General features: G+C 37.8%; 1 protein-coding gene across 1 annotated transcript in view; it reads right to left on the bottom strand.

Moving 5' to 3' along the window:
- Positions 1 to 16,299, bottom strand: part of LOC124144430 (bromodomain adjacent to zinc finger domain protein 1A-like) — a 32,346-nt gene that overhangs the window by 13,665 nt on the left and 2,382 nt on the right. The window contains exons 2-14 of the mRNA XM_046513835.2: positions 15,811 to 16,086; positions 14,219 to 14,326; positions 12,756 to 12,863; positions 10,888 to 10,975; positions 9,047 to 9,272; positions 7,870 to 8,048; positions 7,590 to 7,685; positions 6,729 to 6,867; positions 3,836 to 3,979; positions 3,209 to 3,301; positions 1,286 to 1,510; positions 691 to 856; positions 111 to 206 (exon numbers count right to left, since the gene is read on the bottom strand). Coding sequence (XP_046369791.2) covers positions 111 to 206; positions 691 to 856; positions 1,286 to 1,510; positions 3,209 to 3,301; positions 3,836 to 3,979; positions 6,729 to 6,867; positions 7,590 to 7,685; positions 7,870 to 8,048; positions 9,047 to 9,272; positions 10,888 to 10,975; positions 12,756 to 12,863; positions 14,219 to 14,326; positions 15,811 to 16,086 — 1,944 coding nt within the window. The remainder of the gene's footprint in view (positions 1 to 110; positions 207 to 690; positions 857 to 1,285; positions 1,511 to 3,208; positions 3,302 to 3,835; positions 3,980 to 6,728; positions 6,868 to 7,589; positions 7,686 to 7,869; positions 8,049 to 9,046; positions 9,273 to 10,887; positions 10,976 to 12,755; positions 12,864 to 14,218; positions 14,327 to 15,810; positions 16,087 to 16,299) is intronic.

Here is a 16,299-nt window from a genome sequence, read left to right as displayed (position 1 = left end):
TTATTTCTGACTTATTAGATATGAAAAGAAAAATACCAAACTCCAAAGAGAATATTCTTGTGGATTGTTGAAGTGACACATCACATAAATATTTAATGTTGACTGTTTACCCAGATTCCTCTGCCTTGAGCTGCTGTTCTCTCTCAAGAATCTTCTGAATCTTTCGCTCTCGTTCTCTCTGCTTCTCTTCTTGACGCTGACGATATCTACAAAACACACAACAGTTATATTGCATATTTGATAGAAAAAGAGAATTATATCAGCAGTCCCCGGATTGTCTGGTCCAGACTTGATAATATATAGACCGCCGTCATATAGCTGGAATATTGCTGAGTGCGGAGTTAAACAACAAACCAACCAACCAACCAAAACTAAGAGTGGTCCAGGATTCCTTAAGGTCTTCTATTGCATTTGAATCTAGAGACCCTCCAAATCTTAAACTTTAAACATTAGGATTATCATAAGGACCTCTTGACTGCCATGCTTAATCAAAATATTTTAGAAAAAGACACTGAAGACAGTACACTTAGTTATGATAGTTTCTAAAATGATCATGGTAATGGCACAATATGATCAATCATGATGCGATACATAAAAACTTGCTGGGCGACATATTTCATCATCAAAGGGAATGGATAGAAGCCCAACCAACCATATTTAGTAGTTTTTAGATATATAATATCAACATACTTGGCCTGTGCATCCTCTCTCTCCCTCCTCTGCTCTGCCCACTGCAGTTGTTTCAAGTCATACTTCATCAGACGCAGCTTCTCATAACTCTCCTCTACAATGTCCCGGGCAGCAGCGTAGGACAGAATCTGTTGCACTAGGGTGTTGAGAACACGCAACTTCTCCCCTGCACCATACAAAATCTACTATAACCAACTGAACAGGAACTATGCTCAAACATTAACATCAAGGACAAGAAGAAGTTAAAAATTCATCATTATGCCCTGCCCTTTCATATATACAATCTCATTAAAATCAGATCGTAGCTACTGCTAAACATGCTAAACAAAGATCTGAGGACATCCAGTTATGGGCCTCACAAAACAAGTTGCTGGGGACCTGCTTAAACACAACAGGGCTGTAAGATGTATGATGTCCCTACAAAGTTTCATCAAGAAATACTGAATGGTTTATGAGTTATGTATCTGATCATGCTGATAGATAGATATTTATTTCCTTATTTTCAAATACTTTTGGCTATTGCCACGACTTCTGCTCTGTGTTATTTTTAAAACATCCAGGAGGCGCTCGTAAGTCACATCTAGAGTAAACTCACCAGGAATGAGATCAAACAGACTGTGCATGGTTAAAGCCTTGATCAGTGCTGGCTCCTGCATCTTCAACTCAAAGCCAGCATCATCAAGTGAGGTGTATCCTCCTCGCTGCTGGTAGCGGAACCTGGCGTTCTTCATGCTCGCACGGGCTCCAGATGAAGCCAAGTGTATTCGCAGAATCTCTGTCAGAGTGAACTGGTCCAACAACATCTTCTTGAGGGGCATACCTAGACATCGCGACAATGAAAAGATCAAAGATTCAACTCAGGGCAGATAAAGCAAGCAGTCAATAGTGTTAGAAAAAAGAGCTGGTTTTGGGGTTCTCATGACTTCCGGCTATAGTTTTTAAATCCATGGACCTCCGGAATCTGTAATATTTCGCACTAGGGTTATGACAAACTCCTGGAATATCAAGATTAGTTACAAACACAGATCTATCATCTGGTTTTCATTTTGTACAATTTCTATTTCCATAATATAATAGTTTTATTTTTACAGTAAAATACAATCTGAAATAACTCTTATTTCCATTACTATGCCATTACAGTCATGCGAAAAACTTTTAAGTCTACTAGCCCAAACCTGTCACTTGACATCATTTTCAGTAGATCTTGGTATTAATGTGTGGACTTTTATTAGCAAAGTTTGCCAGACTGAAAGGAATTTAACTAGATTAAGGCTTCAGACAAGTGGCTAAAGTCTAAGACTGTCATTACAGTACTTAACATGATTAAGTGCACATGCACAGATAACAGACACCGATAAGGTATGTATCTATCTGGAGCACTGCAGTATTATGTGATGATAACTAATGTTGTTCTACAACTAACAGCATTAGAAATATGCTTGAGTCCTGGAAGTCTAAACCTCATATGAGGATAACTAAGCACTACTTTTAACATGTTTAACAATGGTCAAGAAGAAATAAAGTTTGATCTCATGCTGCTGTCAGCAAAATTCCAGCCATATTATGGTGGCGTCCTTGAGGTTAGCTTGCCATAGTGTATGAATCTAGCTTATAATATGGGAAAAAAAACCTTGACTATCATGCCTTATGTCAAACATTGCATTATTACTTGCCCGTGAAGAGATCACCCGTTTAATAAACATACAGCTTTATTACACATTGTGTAATACCAAAACGCGTGCTTATGTACTCTCGGAACACGTTTCACGAACAAATATTGAAAGCTCTCAACATCCCTTGGCGTATTCAACGACATTGTGTGTGGAGATGATAGATCACTGGGAGGAACTTATGCACACTCGATGACCCCAGCAACCTTGTTGCTAGGCTGACGTCACATGGCATTGTTTCGCCGATGGATCTTGCAACAAAATTCAACAAATCACGTCATCGGGTATTGTGACGTCATTGTAAACTTTGAGCTGCAAGGCCCCGTTCCACAAGGCGATCGTACTCTAGCGCAACGAGAGTCTTTAGTCTAAGTTAAATTATGTGAGTTGTGATAGCCTTAGCACTACGATAATTTTGTGGGACGAACGCCTGAATTCTAAAGGTGGACCATTATATAATATATGATATTAAATTCATACGTTTCAACTTTTGACGTGTTTGAAGTATTATTCTGTTAAACTCAATTGGATTATGCAATGGATCGTGTAGGTGTCAGTAGGTGACACTCAACAGTATAATTCTAAAAACATTATAAATGACAAGTAATAAATAAAATACTAAACTCGCTCTCGTGTAAAACCAATTTTATGAAACTCGTGAATAGTTGTGGTATCTGACTCGCTTTCGCTCGTCAGATACCAGAACTATTCACTCGTTTCATAAAATTGGTATTACACGGGAGCTCGTTTAGTATTCTATATTTAACTAGTCTAGGCAAGGATATTGAACGCAATGTTAAACCCCATTTCACCACATCTCTACATCAGTGATAAGGATGCTAACTAACCATGTGTCATTTGTGGTATCTGTGCAGTCATGGTGGCAGCTAGGATCATCTGATTGGCTGTCATATCCTCCTCCATGGCCTCCTCATTCATTGCTTTGCAAAAACATCACCATATAAGAACACAGATCAAGCTATGGACTGCATACATACACCGTAAACACACAGGAATCAGACCAAGATATATTTAAGATTTCATAGGAGATGGAAGGAACTTTATTGGAAATGTTATTTCAAACTCATAGTCATAGGGAAGCAACAATTACGACAGTAATTTACGGTTAAAATGTTCAATGTTTCAACAATTTAACCACAGAAACTGTTTCAACCATCTTCAACTATGTCAGGGAGGGTTCACTTGCACAGACATCTTACAGCTACATCTACAGATCTGAACGTCTCACAGAAAAAAATGCAAGATTGTGATGCCTGAAGGGAGGATGAAAATAATTTCAAACTCAAGTCAAAGGGAATCAACCGCTAGGTCCCCCATATATTTCAATAAATGTACAGTTATCATAATTAATTTAAGATATTTTCGATCTTAATGACCACAGAAAATAACAATTCCTATCACTTTCCAGAATGGCAACATAACGTCAAGTCAGTTGTACTGAAAGTATTTCATACTCATTTCCTGGTCTTCCTTATCGAGTTCCTCCACCTCTTCTGCCTCCTCTTCCTGTAGAGTGAAGACAGTCACCAACAGCATCTGGACCAGGTCACACATGGGCCCATCTACATCGTGGTCCAGTAGTGCAGACTCCAGCATTCCTACAACACAACAGCATATGTCACACTACACTCGTGTCATGAGTTAAAAGTTCAGGATTCATAACTGGCAAATCAGAGACATCTTATTTCATGTTTAAGAAGCAAACTTTTAGACAGAGGGTACACCAATATACCTAAGAAGTGTTTTCAAAATCCAAAAAAGAAGCATTTCAGATTTCAGATTCACTTAACATTAGCTTGCAAAAACACTGAGGCATATTCTTTCATTAATTTCATATTGGTTTAAGCCATGCCAAAAGTTTTGATGTGGTATACAGGGTATAGCCAATTCATGTGAATGGTCGTAAAATGTAGAATGTTGAGATGCATTGCCATTGTCACAAAAGAGAGAGAGGAGTTTGGTTTAAGATTAGCCACTTACTCACAATGTGATTACAATGCCAAGACATTATCAAAAATGATCATTGTACAAAGATCCCTCGCTACAACGCTATCTTAGGGGTCCAAATAGTTGATGAGTGCTATAGACGATCAGCATTTTAACCGAAGTGGAGTCATAGGCGGTAGATGACCAACACAACTGAATATGCTTGGCCTACCTAACACAATCTATGCAGCACGTTGCAATGCATATCAGAGATTTAAAAAAGAATATTAAAATATAGTTGTTCCACGATTCATAGTGTCAAAAAGAGGGGACAAAAGAGATTTATCAAGTGTAATGCACAGCAAAAAACATTGTATCCCTTCAGCAAATTCAAGTGAACCACAGATATATTTGAAAAGTGAGATAAAACATCACTAAACATGATGATTTATCATTTAAATTGTTTTTCTTGCTCTCCAAGGTATTGTTTTATATGCAGAGATTAAGATTACCATGTGTATTTTCTCGTAAATAGCAATCAGCTGTACACGTTTTCACCCATTCTACCATTTAATTCAGTTAAAAACTACCCAGCGTTGTTACTTCAAAGAATTTTGATGCAATGGTTGGAAGAAATTGAATCTCAAATTAATATTTTATCAGGAACAATATACTCCAATATGTTATTTTAGTTACAGCTTTTACTATGGATATTAAAATGATTAGAACCATAAGCATATCAATTTGGTACAGCTAACTGCAACTGCCAAATATGCTTTACGTATGTAAAAATGTTTGACCAGTCACTGTAGGGACTTCCTGCAGGACAATCTTGACAACAACAAAATTAATGCATAATAGTCAAATTGCCACAAATTCGGAATTTCTTGACTGGTATTTCAGGTGTTACATTCTCTCAGTGATCAGCTGGTAATATTTTTTTGCGTGGGGAAAGAACATTGTATCAGTGTAAAAGTTGAATTTATTAAAAATGGTATGGTATATATATGGGAGCTATTCATTACCGCATGCTATAACTAAGTTTGCGCTATATTGAAGGGCGCAATAGCAAGGAAACTCTAGTTCTAAAATTCCTAACATATATATATCTGAACTGTTTATCCAATCTAAGGACAATTTCAGATCTTCACGTAGAGAGCTATTTTATAAGAGTAAAAGGTCTGGTTTTAGTAAGGTGGAGACCTTCACCGCCATTTCACCAAAGATTGTAAAATCTTAACATACATAGTTTCAGTCTGAAAACATTATCTCAGATATTGACCTTATCAAGACTTAAGATCATGGATTGTAAAGGAAACAGTGCAACAGTGACTGGCAATGAATCATGCAACCATCTTTATCAACAGCCTCAAAGATGACCTTGACCTTTGATAGACAGGCCACCAGCAGAGATAACAATGCCTCAGAAACTGATAATGATATAACCATGAATTACATCAATCTGAACTTTAACCTTAACCTTTGGCTTTTCATGATGGTGCCAAAAGAATTCCCCAGGGCCATTAGGATGAATTCAACAGATTTGTGTTTACTAGGTCTGTTTATGATTAACTCGCGTATTCGGTGAATCGAACCATATCCATTCATGAATTGACCACTAGAATCAAATATTTATGAATATGCAATCATGTGCATTTACATACCCTGTACCTAAAAATATCCATTAGAACATATTTGTGCATACAATTCTTCAAAGACAACACTGTTACAATATATAATTTGACAGTTTATTTGTTGGTTGTTTAATGCCGCACTCAGCAATATTCAAGATATATGACGGCGGTCTGTAAATAATCGAGTCTTGACCAGAGAATCCAGTGATTGATATCATGAGCATCGATCCATGCAATTAGGTTACAATGACATGCACCAACCAAGTCAGAGAGCATGACCACCCGATCCTGTTAGTCGACTCTACGGAAAGCATGGGTTGCTGAAGACCTATTCTACCCCGGATCTTCAAGGGTCAATTTGACAGTATTGTGGTCATTGTCGCATTTAAGCATATACTAGTTCCTTGATAGGTGCAGTATATAAATGTATAATATATTAATAGTTAACAAATCATGTCAAATAATTTATGTTGTTACTGTTTCACTGAATATAACAGATAATACATCAGCTGCTGACTTGATATTGTATTCGTGGATTAATATTCGTATCTGTTACCCTATATTCATGATATGAATCGTATTTGCCTCATGGTGTATTCGTTGCAGCCCTTGTGCTTACCTAATTTCAATAATATTTGTGTACTAGTCTTTAGAAAAATCACCAGCGGTGGAGTCAGGCATCAGCAGTGGTCAAATTCCATCTGAACGTTAAAGCAGTTGCGTTTTACAGGGCTGCTAATGATATTGATCAGTATTCAAACATTCAAAGCACTATGAAAGTACTTACCCCAAGAAAACCCCTTAGGGAAGAATTGCTTAAAATCAAACAGACTCTTGAAAGTATGAATGAACTCCAAAACCATGACTGCATCCCCGAATAATTCCATTGGGACCCTTGTTTGCACTGGTTTGAAGTTTGGCATAACCTGCAATTATATGTGTGCAAAAGATCAGATTGGTTGGATGGTTTGTTGTTTTACGCCGCACTCAGCAATATTCAAGCTATACGACGGTGGTCTGTAAATAATCAAGTCTGGACAAGACAATCCAGTGATTGATATCACATGCTTCAACCAAGTCAGCGAGCCTGACCACCCGTTCCCGTTAATCGCCTCCTGCGACAAGCCTAGTCTCCTTTTACGGCAAGCATGGGTTACTGAAGATCTATTCTACCCCGAATCTTAACGGGTCCAAAAGATCAGACTATTGAAGGTAACAAGAGTACACACCAGGAATAAATATTCACTATGATTAGAGTGCTTTTACAGAATTTTCGCTCTATTCGGTGATCATGTGACAAGTGAAATGACAAATATGGCTACTGTCAAGCTCGTACTCATAGCAGAGTGATGTAAGGATGTATATACATGTATCTAAAATTACATCTGTTTTTAGGCTTGATTTTTTTAATTGAACTAGCAGAATTACAAGAATTAGCGGTACAGTCATGTCAATACTTACTAACATCATTTTTTTTTTAACAGCATGCAGAGCAACAAAAGAATGTCAACTGTCGACCATTTATTTTTTCGGTCGACAGTCAGGACATTCGACTAATAATTGACAGGTCAACTAGTCGTTTCAACGTGTCATATATAATACTTCTAGTTTTCAGACAAAACTGTGTCATCAACCAATGGTTACTGACCTTCAAGTCATCGCACTCCATGTCATCTCTTGGCCTATTCTTTTCCCTCAAAATCTCAATTTCCTTCAACCTTTCTTCTCGCATCTTTTCACGTTCCTGAATGATATATAAAATTAATATGACTGTTATTTTAAAAATTGTTATAAGACATTTTGACAAAGAAAATATTCACATTGCAATCTAGAAAGTGTTCTCTGATTGATCAAATTAGTTCAACATTTGAGACACCTTAACATAACTATATAATATGTCAACTTCCGTTTTCAAATCTAGAATTCACCTTTGCTTTCTCTTCCCTCTTTTTCATTCTCTCTTCCTCCATTCGCTTTCTGAGTTCCTCCTTCTTGGCCATCTTCTCAGCCATCTTGTCCTGCTTCATCTTCTCCTTCAACTGGGCCCTCTCCTCCGGTGTTAGGTGCGGCATCTGCTCCCGTGCCAACTGTTCGGGAGTCTTCATCTCTGGGGAAACACCATACAGAATGACTACACAGCCTGACATGGACAATCAATTGACAGTACTTTTGTCAGTGACTAATGACAAAAAATATTTTTGAAATTTGACGATACTATTTGTAATGAAATAGAACGTTTAGATTAAAAGATCATATGTAGCTTTTAATTAGCTTATCCAATCTCATGAATACCCAGAAGACAAAACAAGTTCAGAAAGTGGGTGGCATATTATTTAATGTCTCAGTTAACAGCATTCCACCTATCACATAGCAGCATGTCAACAGCTCCTGTGACTTTGAGTCACAGTCAGAGTGTGTGAGTGAGTTGGGTGTAACACCACTCTTAACAGTATTCCAGTTATATCGCGGCGTGTCAGCTTAATGTGGGAGGAAAGCTCGAAGTGATGCAGTCTCAGATATTTACCACTTCAGTGAAACCCACGAGCACGGGCATGGTGCTGACAAACCTAGAAACATAATCGGGGCGAACCGGGATTTCGAACCCACAATCAAACCCAATGGACGCAACTCTGCACAGTGAATCGTTGCACCTTAGACGACTTGGCCACCTGTGCCCCCCAGACCAGTAAGATGTACACACAGCAACAAAACGAAACAAGGTAACAATTCAGAGACATTTTGGCCAATTCTGGGGCACAGGTTCTAAGCCGCAGAGGTCTACAAGCACAGATATGGCAACTGATTCCACAAGGCTGGTGTCCTTGCTAAATTGTTTCACAATTTATATCTCCAAAGTTAATGCCAGGAAGAAAGCCTGAAGTGATGGAGGTGTTAGACATTTACCACTTTGAAGAAACCCACGAGCATGTGTATGGTGCTGTAATCTAGAAACCGGATTTCGAACCCCTGACCACAGACTTCCTGCACACCTTTTACTTTCACCTGTACTTTTACAATAGACACAAGGAGACATAATCTGAACCAGAATCCTCCTGGGGTTAAAGAGGTTATCTTACTAATATTATCTCCTATTGTCAAGCTAACCTTTGGGGCTTCTCTTTTCCTTCATCATTCTGTCATCCTTCTTCTTGCGGCCCCTCTTTTTGTTGGGTGGGGTTGTCAGACTAGTGTTGCCTGTGCTGTTGCGATTCTCAGGGCGTTTGGGGGATATCTTCTTCTTCATCTCAGATTTTTCAAAAACTGGTGGAGGCCCTGAGAAAAAGTCTTCAAACTTGGCTGTTTGCAGATTAAGTCTTTTGACAACTTTTTCCTGGAAACAGCATAAGTTCACTCAATCAGTATTATAAACCAGACACATCAATCTCGATACTATTGATCAGAACCTGACTTAACAATCGATTTAATGACTTTAAGTGCTTACCAATAGCAATATATCGATATTTCGATTTATCGTGACACCTTAGTTGTAACATGAGTTTTTATAGGATAGAAATTGGTGTCTAATGACGCTTTTTCCCCCCGTAATCTGCTACATGTTTTAAGCATCGCGATTGGTCAAATTCATGAACATGACCTAAGACAGCCAATCAAATTGCAACAATGGACATGTCCCCATGTATCATGATTTTCCAATTTAAACTAATGATTTTATATAATTTGTGTTATTCTAAATGATTTAAGCAGGAAGATGCGACCTATTTTTAAAATACAAAGTGATCTAGGTTACAACATGTGACAAAAATTTCTCATGCATATATTTTGGAATTCAACTTCATATCCAAGCATAAAAATTGAGGCAACATGTCATTTGTCGAGCTGACATGTCATTTGACTTACATTACATGATCGCAAGAAAAGATGTGAAAAATAAATTAGATGTAAATTTGACAACATTTAGAGACATTTTTGTTGTGATTACATTTAATACTTTATTTAATTTCTTTAAAGACTCGCATGAAACGTCTTTATTTTGCTCTTTGACATTTTGTTGTTGAAGCATGTGTGCCTGAATCTTTTTTTTCAATAACATTGTGGGAAATAGTTCATATTTTAAATCTATCGATAAAATATGATGAATTGAAATGAAATACATGCTTTCAGACATTGTAGAAAGTGATAGATTCAATCAATGAATGATTTGACTATTAGGTTCATACAAATATATATTATTTTGACGTGGCTACAGTCTGTTGGGTGTACTGGCCTGCAGTGTATGGGGACTCATGACGTTGAGGCCAGTGTACTGGCCTGCGGTGTTGACAGAGTTAATGCCTGAGAGGAAGGGAGTTAACTCTAAAATGATGTTCATTGTTGATGAATTTCACCTAAAGTTGTCATGAGATGAATCAATGAATAATATATTAATCTTAAACTCGTAATCTAAGGCCTTTTCAAGTCATGTTGTATTTAAGGCCTTTTCAAGTCATGTTGTATTTAGGGCCTTTTCAAGTCATGTTGTATTTAGGGCCATTTCATGCCCACGCAAACCTTCTCCTTGTACAGATTTTAATTAAAACAAACAAATTTTTCTACATATTCACCTCAATTAAGGTAGTAATGATTAGGGTTCACAATAAACATAATAAACACATCCTTTAACAAAAAAAGAGCATTTGAGATTAACATTACATTTTTTTAGTTATTTTTACTGATCATGCTGATTATGATGTTAAGACCTTTAAACATTGAACAGGGTTGCTGATCAATTCATTTCCAAGACATTGACTGAGTGCCAATCAAAATTAACTGAAGACTTTTTTGAAATTTGGTTATGGTATTGAAGAATGTCCTTTCAAAAGTTGATAAAACCATGATAATGTCCTAATGCCATATCATGTCTCTAGCGATATCACTATAGGTTCTTCTTTTGGCAATCTGTATACCAGTATTAGGGACATGCTATCAACATGAGTATTTGGTCTTACCTTAACTCTAAACACACCGGAACTTGAGTCTGCATGATGTTTCAGAAACAGTTTGCTCTTCTCTCTGGTATAAAGAGTCCGTTTCCGACTGTAATTGAGAGAACACAACTTATGACACATCCAAGGAATATGTAAATTGTATCACCTTAAGGGATACAATAGGCATGATTATTATTCACCCGTTGAAGATACCACTGCTTAATAACAAGAAGCTGGTATAATGTGGTATTACACAGTGTTTAATGCCAAAGAACATGCTTATGTCCCGCAGGACCTAGTTTCACAAACATATATTGAAAGCTACCAACACCACTGGGCTTATTCACTGACACTGCCTGTAGAAATGATAGCTCACTGGGAGAAGTTTATGCACACTCGATAACCCCAGCAACCCATGTTGCTAGGCTGGCGCCATTATATATGGCATTGTTTCGCCGGTGTATCTTGCAACAAAATTTTACGAATCACGTCGTAGGGTATTTTGACGTGTTTGTAAACTTTGTGGTGCAGGGCCCCATTTCACAAAGATGCTGCAGCGCAATGACTGTCGTAAGTCTATGTTAAATTATGGGAGTTACGATAGCTTTGGGGAAGGGACCCCTGAATTCTAAAGGTAGGCCGTTGGTGTTAAACTAACATGTGTCAACTTTTAATGTGTGTGAAGTATTATTGTGTGAAACTCAATTGGATTATGCTCTAGATCGAGTAGATGTCTGCCTATTTACAAGCAGTGAAATTTGTTTAAAAAAAAATATAAACAGCAAGTAAAAAATAAAATGCTACATGAGCTCCCGGGTGATACCAATTTCATGGAACTCGTGAATAGTTCTGATATCCGACTTGCTTTCGCATGTCAGACACCACAACTATTCACTCCTTTCATAAAAATTGGTATTACACAGTAGCTCATGTAGTATTCTATATGAAGCACACTGGCCATGCTGACATAAACTAAAGTTATGAAATGTCTGTCATGTGTCTACTCAACTCTACTGCAAACATTTATTTGCAAATGCACCTGAAAAAGGATCCTATAGCATTTATAATTAGGATCATCATTCACACAAAGCACATACAGTATGCCTTCATTTGGCTTTATGGTCTATTCAACACACAAATGCCCCAAATTAAACATATTTTTGTTTCGACTGAAGAAAAACATATCTATAAAAATATACATGTCAATTATTTCCAATTACCCTATTCGACCTAATAAGTGCCCCGCTCTAATAAGCGCCCACGGCGATATTTGCTAATATATTGGCTTGTGAACAATCTCAATTAGCACCCCTTCCAATTGATCAATACTTATTTATTCGCAAATAATACACATTCGTGTGTTATATGCACCCTTAATTATGGGCAATTAAATTTTGAAAGTTATATCTGTCGTACATAAACATTTCAGGCTGTCAGCATAAACCACGAAATTTATCTTTCAACTGTTTTTTTTTGCCAAGATAATATTCTAATAAGAGTCCCCTATTTCTAATTTTGATAGTGCCCTGGGCGCTTATTACGTCGAAAACAGTAATTAAAATTAAATTAATTTTACCAAATCAGTTTTTGGGGGCATCAAAGTGAATATAATTTTCTTTTCTTGAGAACAAAAATATACCTAATTTATAAAATCAAGGAGCAACTTGTGCAGTGATAACCTTGCATATTATCACTCCCTATACAAGATCAAATGATGCATGTTAATAAGCAAATATAATCACTGCATGAAATTTAGAATTTAATCTTGAATTTGAGAAATTGAACAGCCTTCCCAAGCTCTTATACCATCTATTATTAATAGGATTTCAACAAAAACACCATAAGCCACTGAAAGGCAGCATGAACAAATGTGGTCATAAATAATTTACCTGATCGCTGAAGCTGGTACTGTCATGACATTGGTTTGCTTGAGTTCCTGGACAACATACTCATATTTGTCAGGAAGGGGGCCGAGTCGGGAGCCTGCACCTGATGGACTGCAAACCAAATAATGTAAACCTGCTTATTCATAATCAACCTTGTTTCAAAACAAACATGGCTAAAAATGATGTATAAATCAAACAAAGAATCCAAACCTGCTTATTTATTTTCAACATTGTTTTAAAATATTCATGGTTAAACATGATCCTTAATAAGTCTTAAATCAAACAAAGGAGGCAAACCTATATCTTCATTTCTTTTTCAACTTTGTTTCAAAATGTAAAAGGTATGGCTGAAAATGAGCCTTGAATTAATTGTAGCAGTAGTTCTTAACAATGAAGTGCAGATGTATCCCGTCTGGGAGGGAAATACATTTTCGAGCAGGATAATATATCCTTTATACCCCACCACAAAGAAAACAAGCTGTATGTGGAATCCTGAGCATTAAGGCACATTTTGTTTCCGGGTCAATGAAAGTCACATGACACAGCACAAGTTCACCTCAGCTGAACTGCGCAGCTGTTTCTATAAATTTTTAATTTGTTTTAATTCTTTTCCAATGGCAGATTGAAACGTGTCGGTAAGATAAATTTGTTGTAGCGTTATCACAATAGATGTGGTTTTATACTTCCGGTTCATGGTATAAAAACCCAACGCGGGACGCATAAAACCACATTTACCCCTCGTGATACTGCTACAACTTATAATATATATGAATGTAACTTGGCACTATTATTATTATTATTATTATGTTATACCGCAGGTATCCAGGTACAAATCTGCTCAAATCCGGTTTTATTTGTCCCCCGACCAGTGGATCCGTTTGCATTCCAGTTACCACTTTCAACTCCCTGAGAAGTATACAACCCAAGCTGCTTTCGGCCGCTAGAGGCTTTTTACATCTACCTCACAAATCGGGAACCCATTCCCTGCTGGGTGAACAGAGGCTCATTTGACGGAAGTCACTTGCTCAGTGTGACACCACACGTTTAGACACTTGTGTCTCGGGTGTTTCCACCAACGTGATCTACTATCTAACAAGTGGGTTCTCTTCAGTGCACAGGGCGAATGTACTGTACACTAGGGGTAGTGACAACACTGTAAAGACCTGTAAACATTGTGGGTCCTAAGGCTGAATAACAACCCCATCACAAGCTGGATATGATCTCAAATCACTAGCCCAAGACAGCCTGTTTAACGTTATCGGTATCTAGAGGGCTGGTCAGTTTTTCGGTTTTCAGTTTTTTCATCTTCCCCCATTGCAGTCACCTCATGAAGGCCAAGAAATGTTGTGTGTGTATTATAAAGAAGCTGTTATCCAAAGCATTCCTTGTCATACTTCAACATCATGTTTAACAGACTTTACTACGTAGAAAAGACTTAATCAGGTAACTAAAATATAATATATTACCCTCTTTGGTCATCATCAGAGTCACTGTCAATGTCTATCACAATGACATCACCATTGCCTTGGCTTCGCTGTAATGGTGACACTACCTTCAAGATACGGCAACTTTTCCTGAAATGAAAACATCAGTGATGCATCTTTTGTTTGTTGTTTGAAGTGCAAGTAAAGTCAACACAGCAACTGTGCAGATTTTAATACTCTAGGGCATACTGAATCACAAAAGCTTGACCAAAGATAACTCGTAAAACAGACCATACAAAAGAAAAGGCGAAAAATTTCACCGCTGTGGGGAATCCCCTTACTGGGGTTAAAACGAGTTCCCTGCGTTTGACGCACTGCACAAAGTTTAAGGATCATTACAATTGGGCCTATGCCCAGTCTGCCTGCTTCTGCCTCAGATTTTGTAAAACACGTCTTTTTTCTGTCTGCTTATCCATTGATTACTGTGGCCACAACTTATGTCACTTTAGGAACAACACTGAAGATGCCTTCAGTTATTTCCTCGGGGGATTTATGCCCGATAGGTATTTATTGTGTGGAATAGGGCCGAGGGCAGCTGGTGTTTTATTACCCAAACAGTATGTTACTAATAAAACCCTAGTTACTGATTGTTAATTGTTATCCTAATTATTCAGATATCAAGATCAAGGAGCGTTTCACACATTGAACAATGTTGTTTAACGCCGTACTCAGCAATATTCCAGCTTTATGACGGTGGTCTGTAAATAATCGAGTCTGGACCAGACAATCCTGTGATTGACATAATAGGCATCAGTCTACACAATTGGGATCGATGACAACCAAGTCAGCGAGCCTGACCACCCGATCCTGTTAGTTGTCTCGCCCAACAAGCATAGTCGCCTTTTACGGTAAGCTGGAGTTGCTGAAGACTTATCCTAACCTGAATCTTTGATATTCTTGTGGGATTAACAGAAATAAAACAGTATATATGTACAACGGCTATGAATCATGAGATAGATAAACATGGCAAACGTAACAGGCAATAAAAACGGTTGTTACCACTGTGCCAGTAGCCTTAGGCCATGCCCACAAATAGGTGTTTTTTTAATAGCCGATTATGGAGTGTGTGACTTCATCACTTTCACTTGGACACTTAAATACTTTGCATGAATATTATGAATTTTCTGCACTGAGAAATTGACTAAGTGTGTCTAGGAAAATTGATATTTGCAAAAAAATCACAATTACTTCTAACCTGGAATCCCCATGGGGACAGTGATGTTACTATCAGCTGAGGCTACTAAAGTTTGAAATCTAATCCTATTTGAAAGACATGAAGCAGTCTAGAGCCCTCCAAATTTAAGCTAGGCTGGACTGCTAAGGACTGCTAAGCACAAAGTTGTACTATTTGGGTCAACCACTAGAGGACCTCAAAGGCATATTCCAGATGACAAAAAATGCATTGCAAGGTAGTCCTAACCAATATGTATTGTATAAATTTAGATAGGCTACGTTATCCATCAGGATGCAAACATTCAACAATACTTTTAAGCAAGCCACAAGAGATCCAGTATTTCAGCTCGTTACCATGGTTGCTACTTATTTTAAGTTTTGTTTATGTATAACTTATTTACCTGACAGTTCCAACCATAACATCTACTATTTCCCCAATGAAATATCTGTCCTTGGCAAAGGAGAAGACATCCTCGTTGAGGTCGATGAGCCTGGTCCTGTATGTGAGACTGGCCAGGATGAGAATGGGCCGCTGGAGGTATTTGGGGAAGGCTGACAGGTTCTTCCTGGCCTTCTCCTCGCTGTCCAGGGCCTCCTGGTAGGTCAGGCCGGACCGGCCGGTGATGCAGCATGACCACACCAAGCTGTTGCATAAGATGATGCGCTCAAAGAACTCCCTGAAACAATAATCACAATATTTGCAATGTTCGAAATAAAGAAAGGTCCTGGGATGCTTGTGGTTCTTTACGGTAGCATTTATACCTAGGGACATCCGAAATCATTAACTTTTAACATTAAGGCATTTCATGCTTAATTTCTAACACTGCACACTTCTACAAAACAGGGATAAGTGACATGCAGAGTGAGTGAGTGAGTATAGTTTTACGCCG

Source organism: Haliotis rufescens, unplaced genomic scaffold (assembly GCF_023055435.1).
Source record: "Haliotis rufescens isolate VD_foot unplaced genomic scaffold, xgHalRufe1.0.p SCAF_82, whole genome shotgun sequence".
Lineage (NCBI taxonomy): Eukaryota > Metazoa > Mollusca > Gastropoda > Lepetellida > Haliotidae > Haliotis > Haliotis rufescens.
Note: the sequence above shows the minus strand (reverse complement) of the source record. Positions and strands in the feature narration are given on the sequence as shown.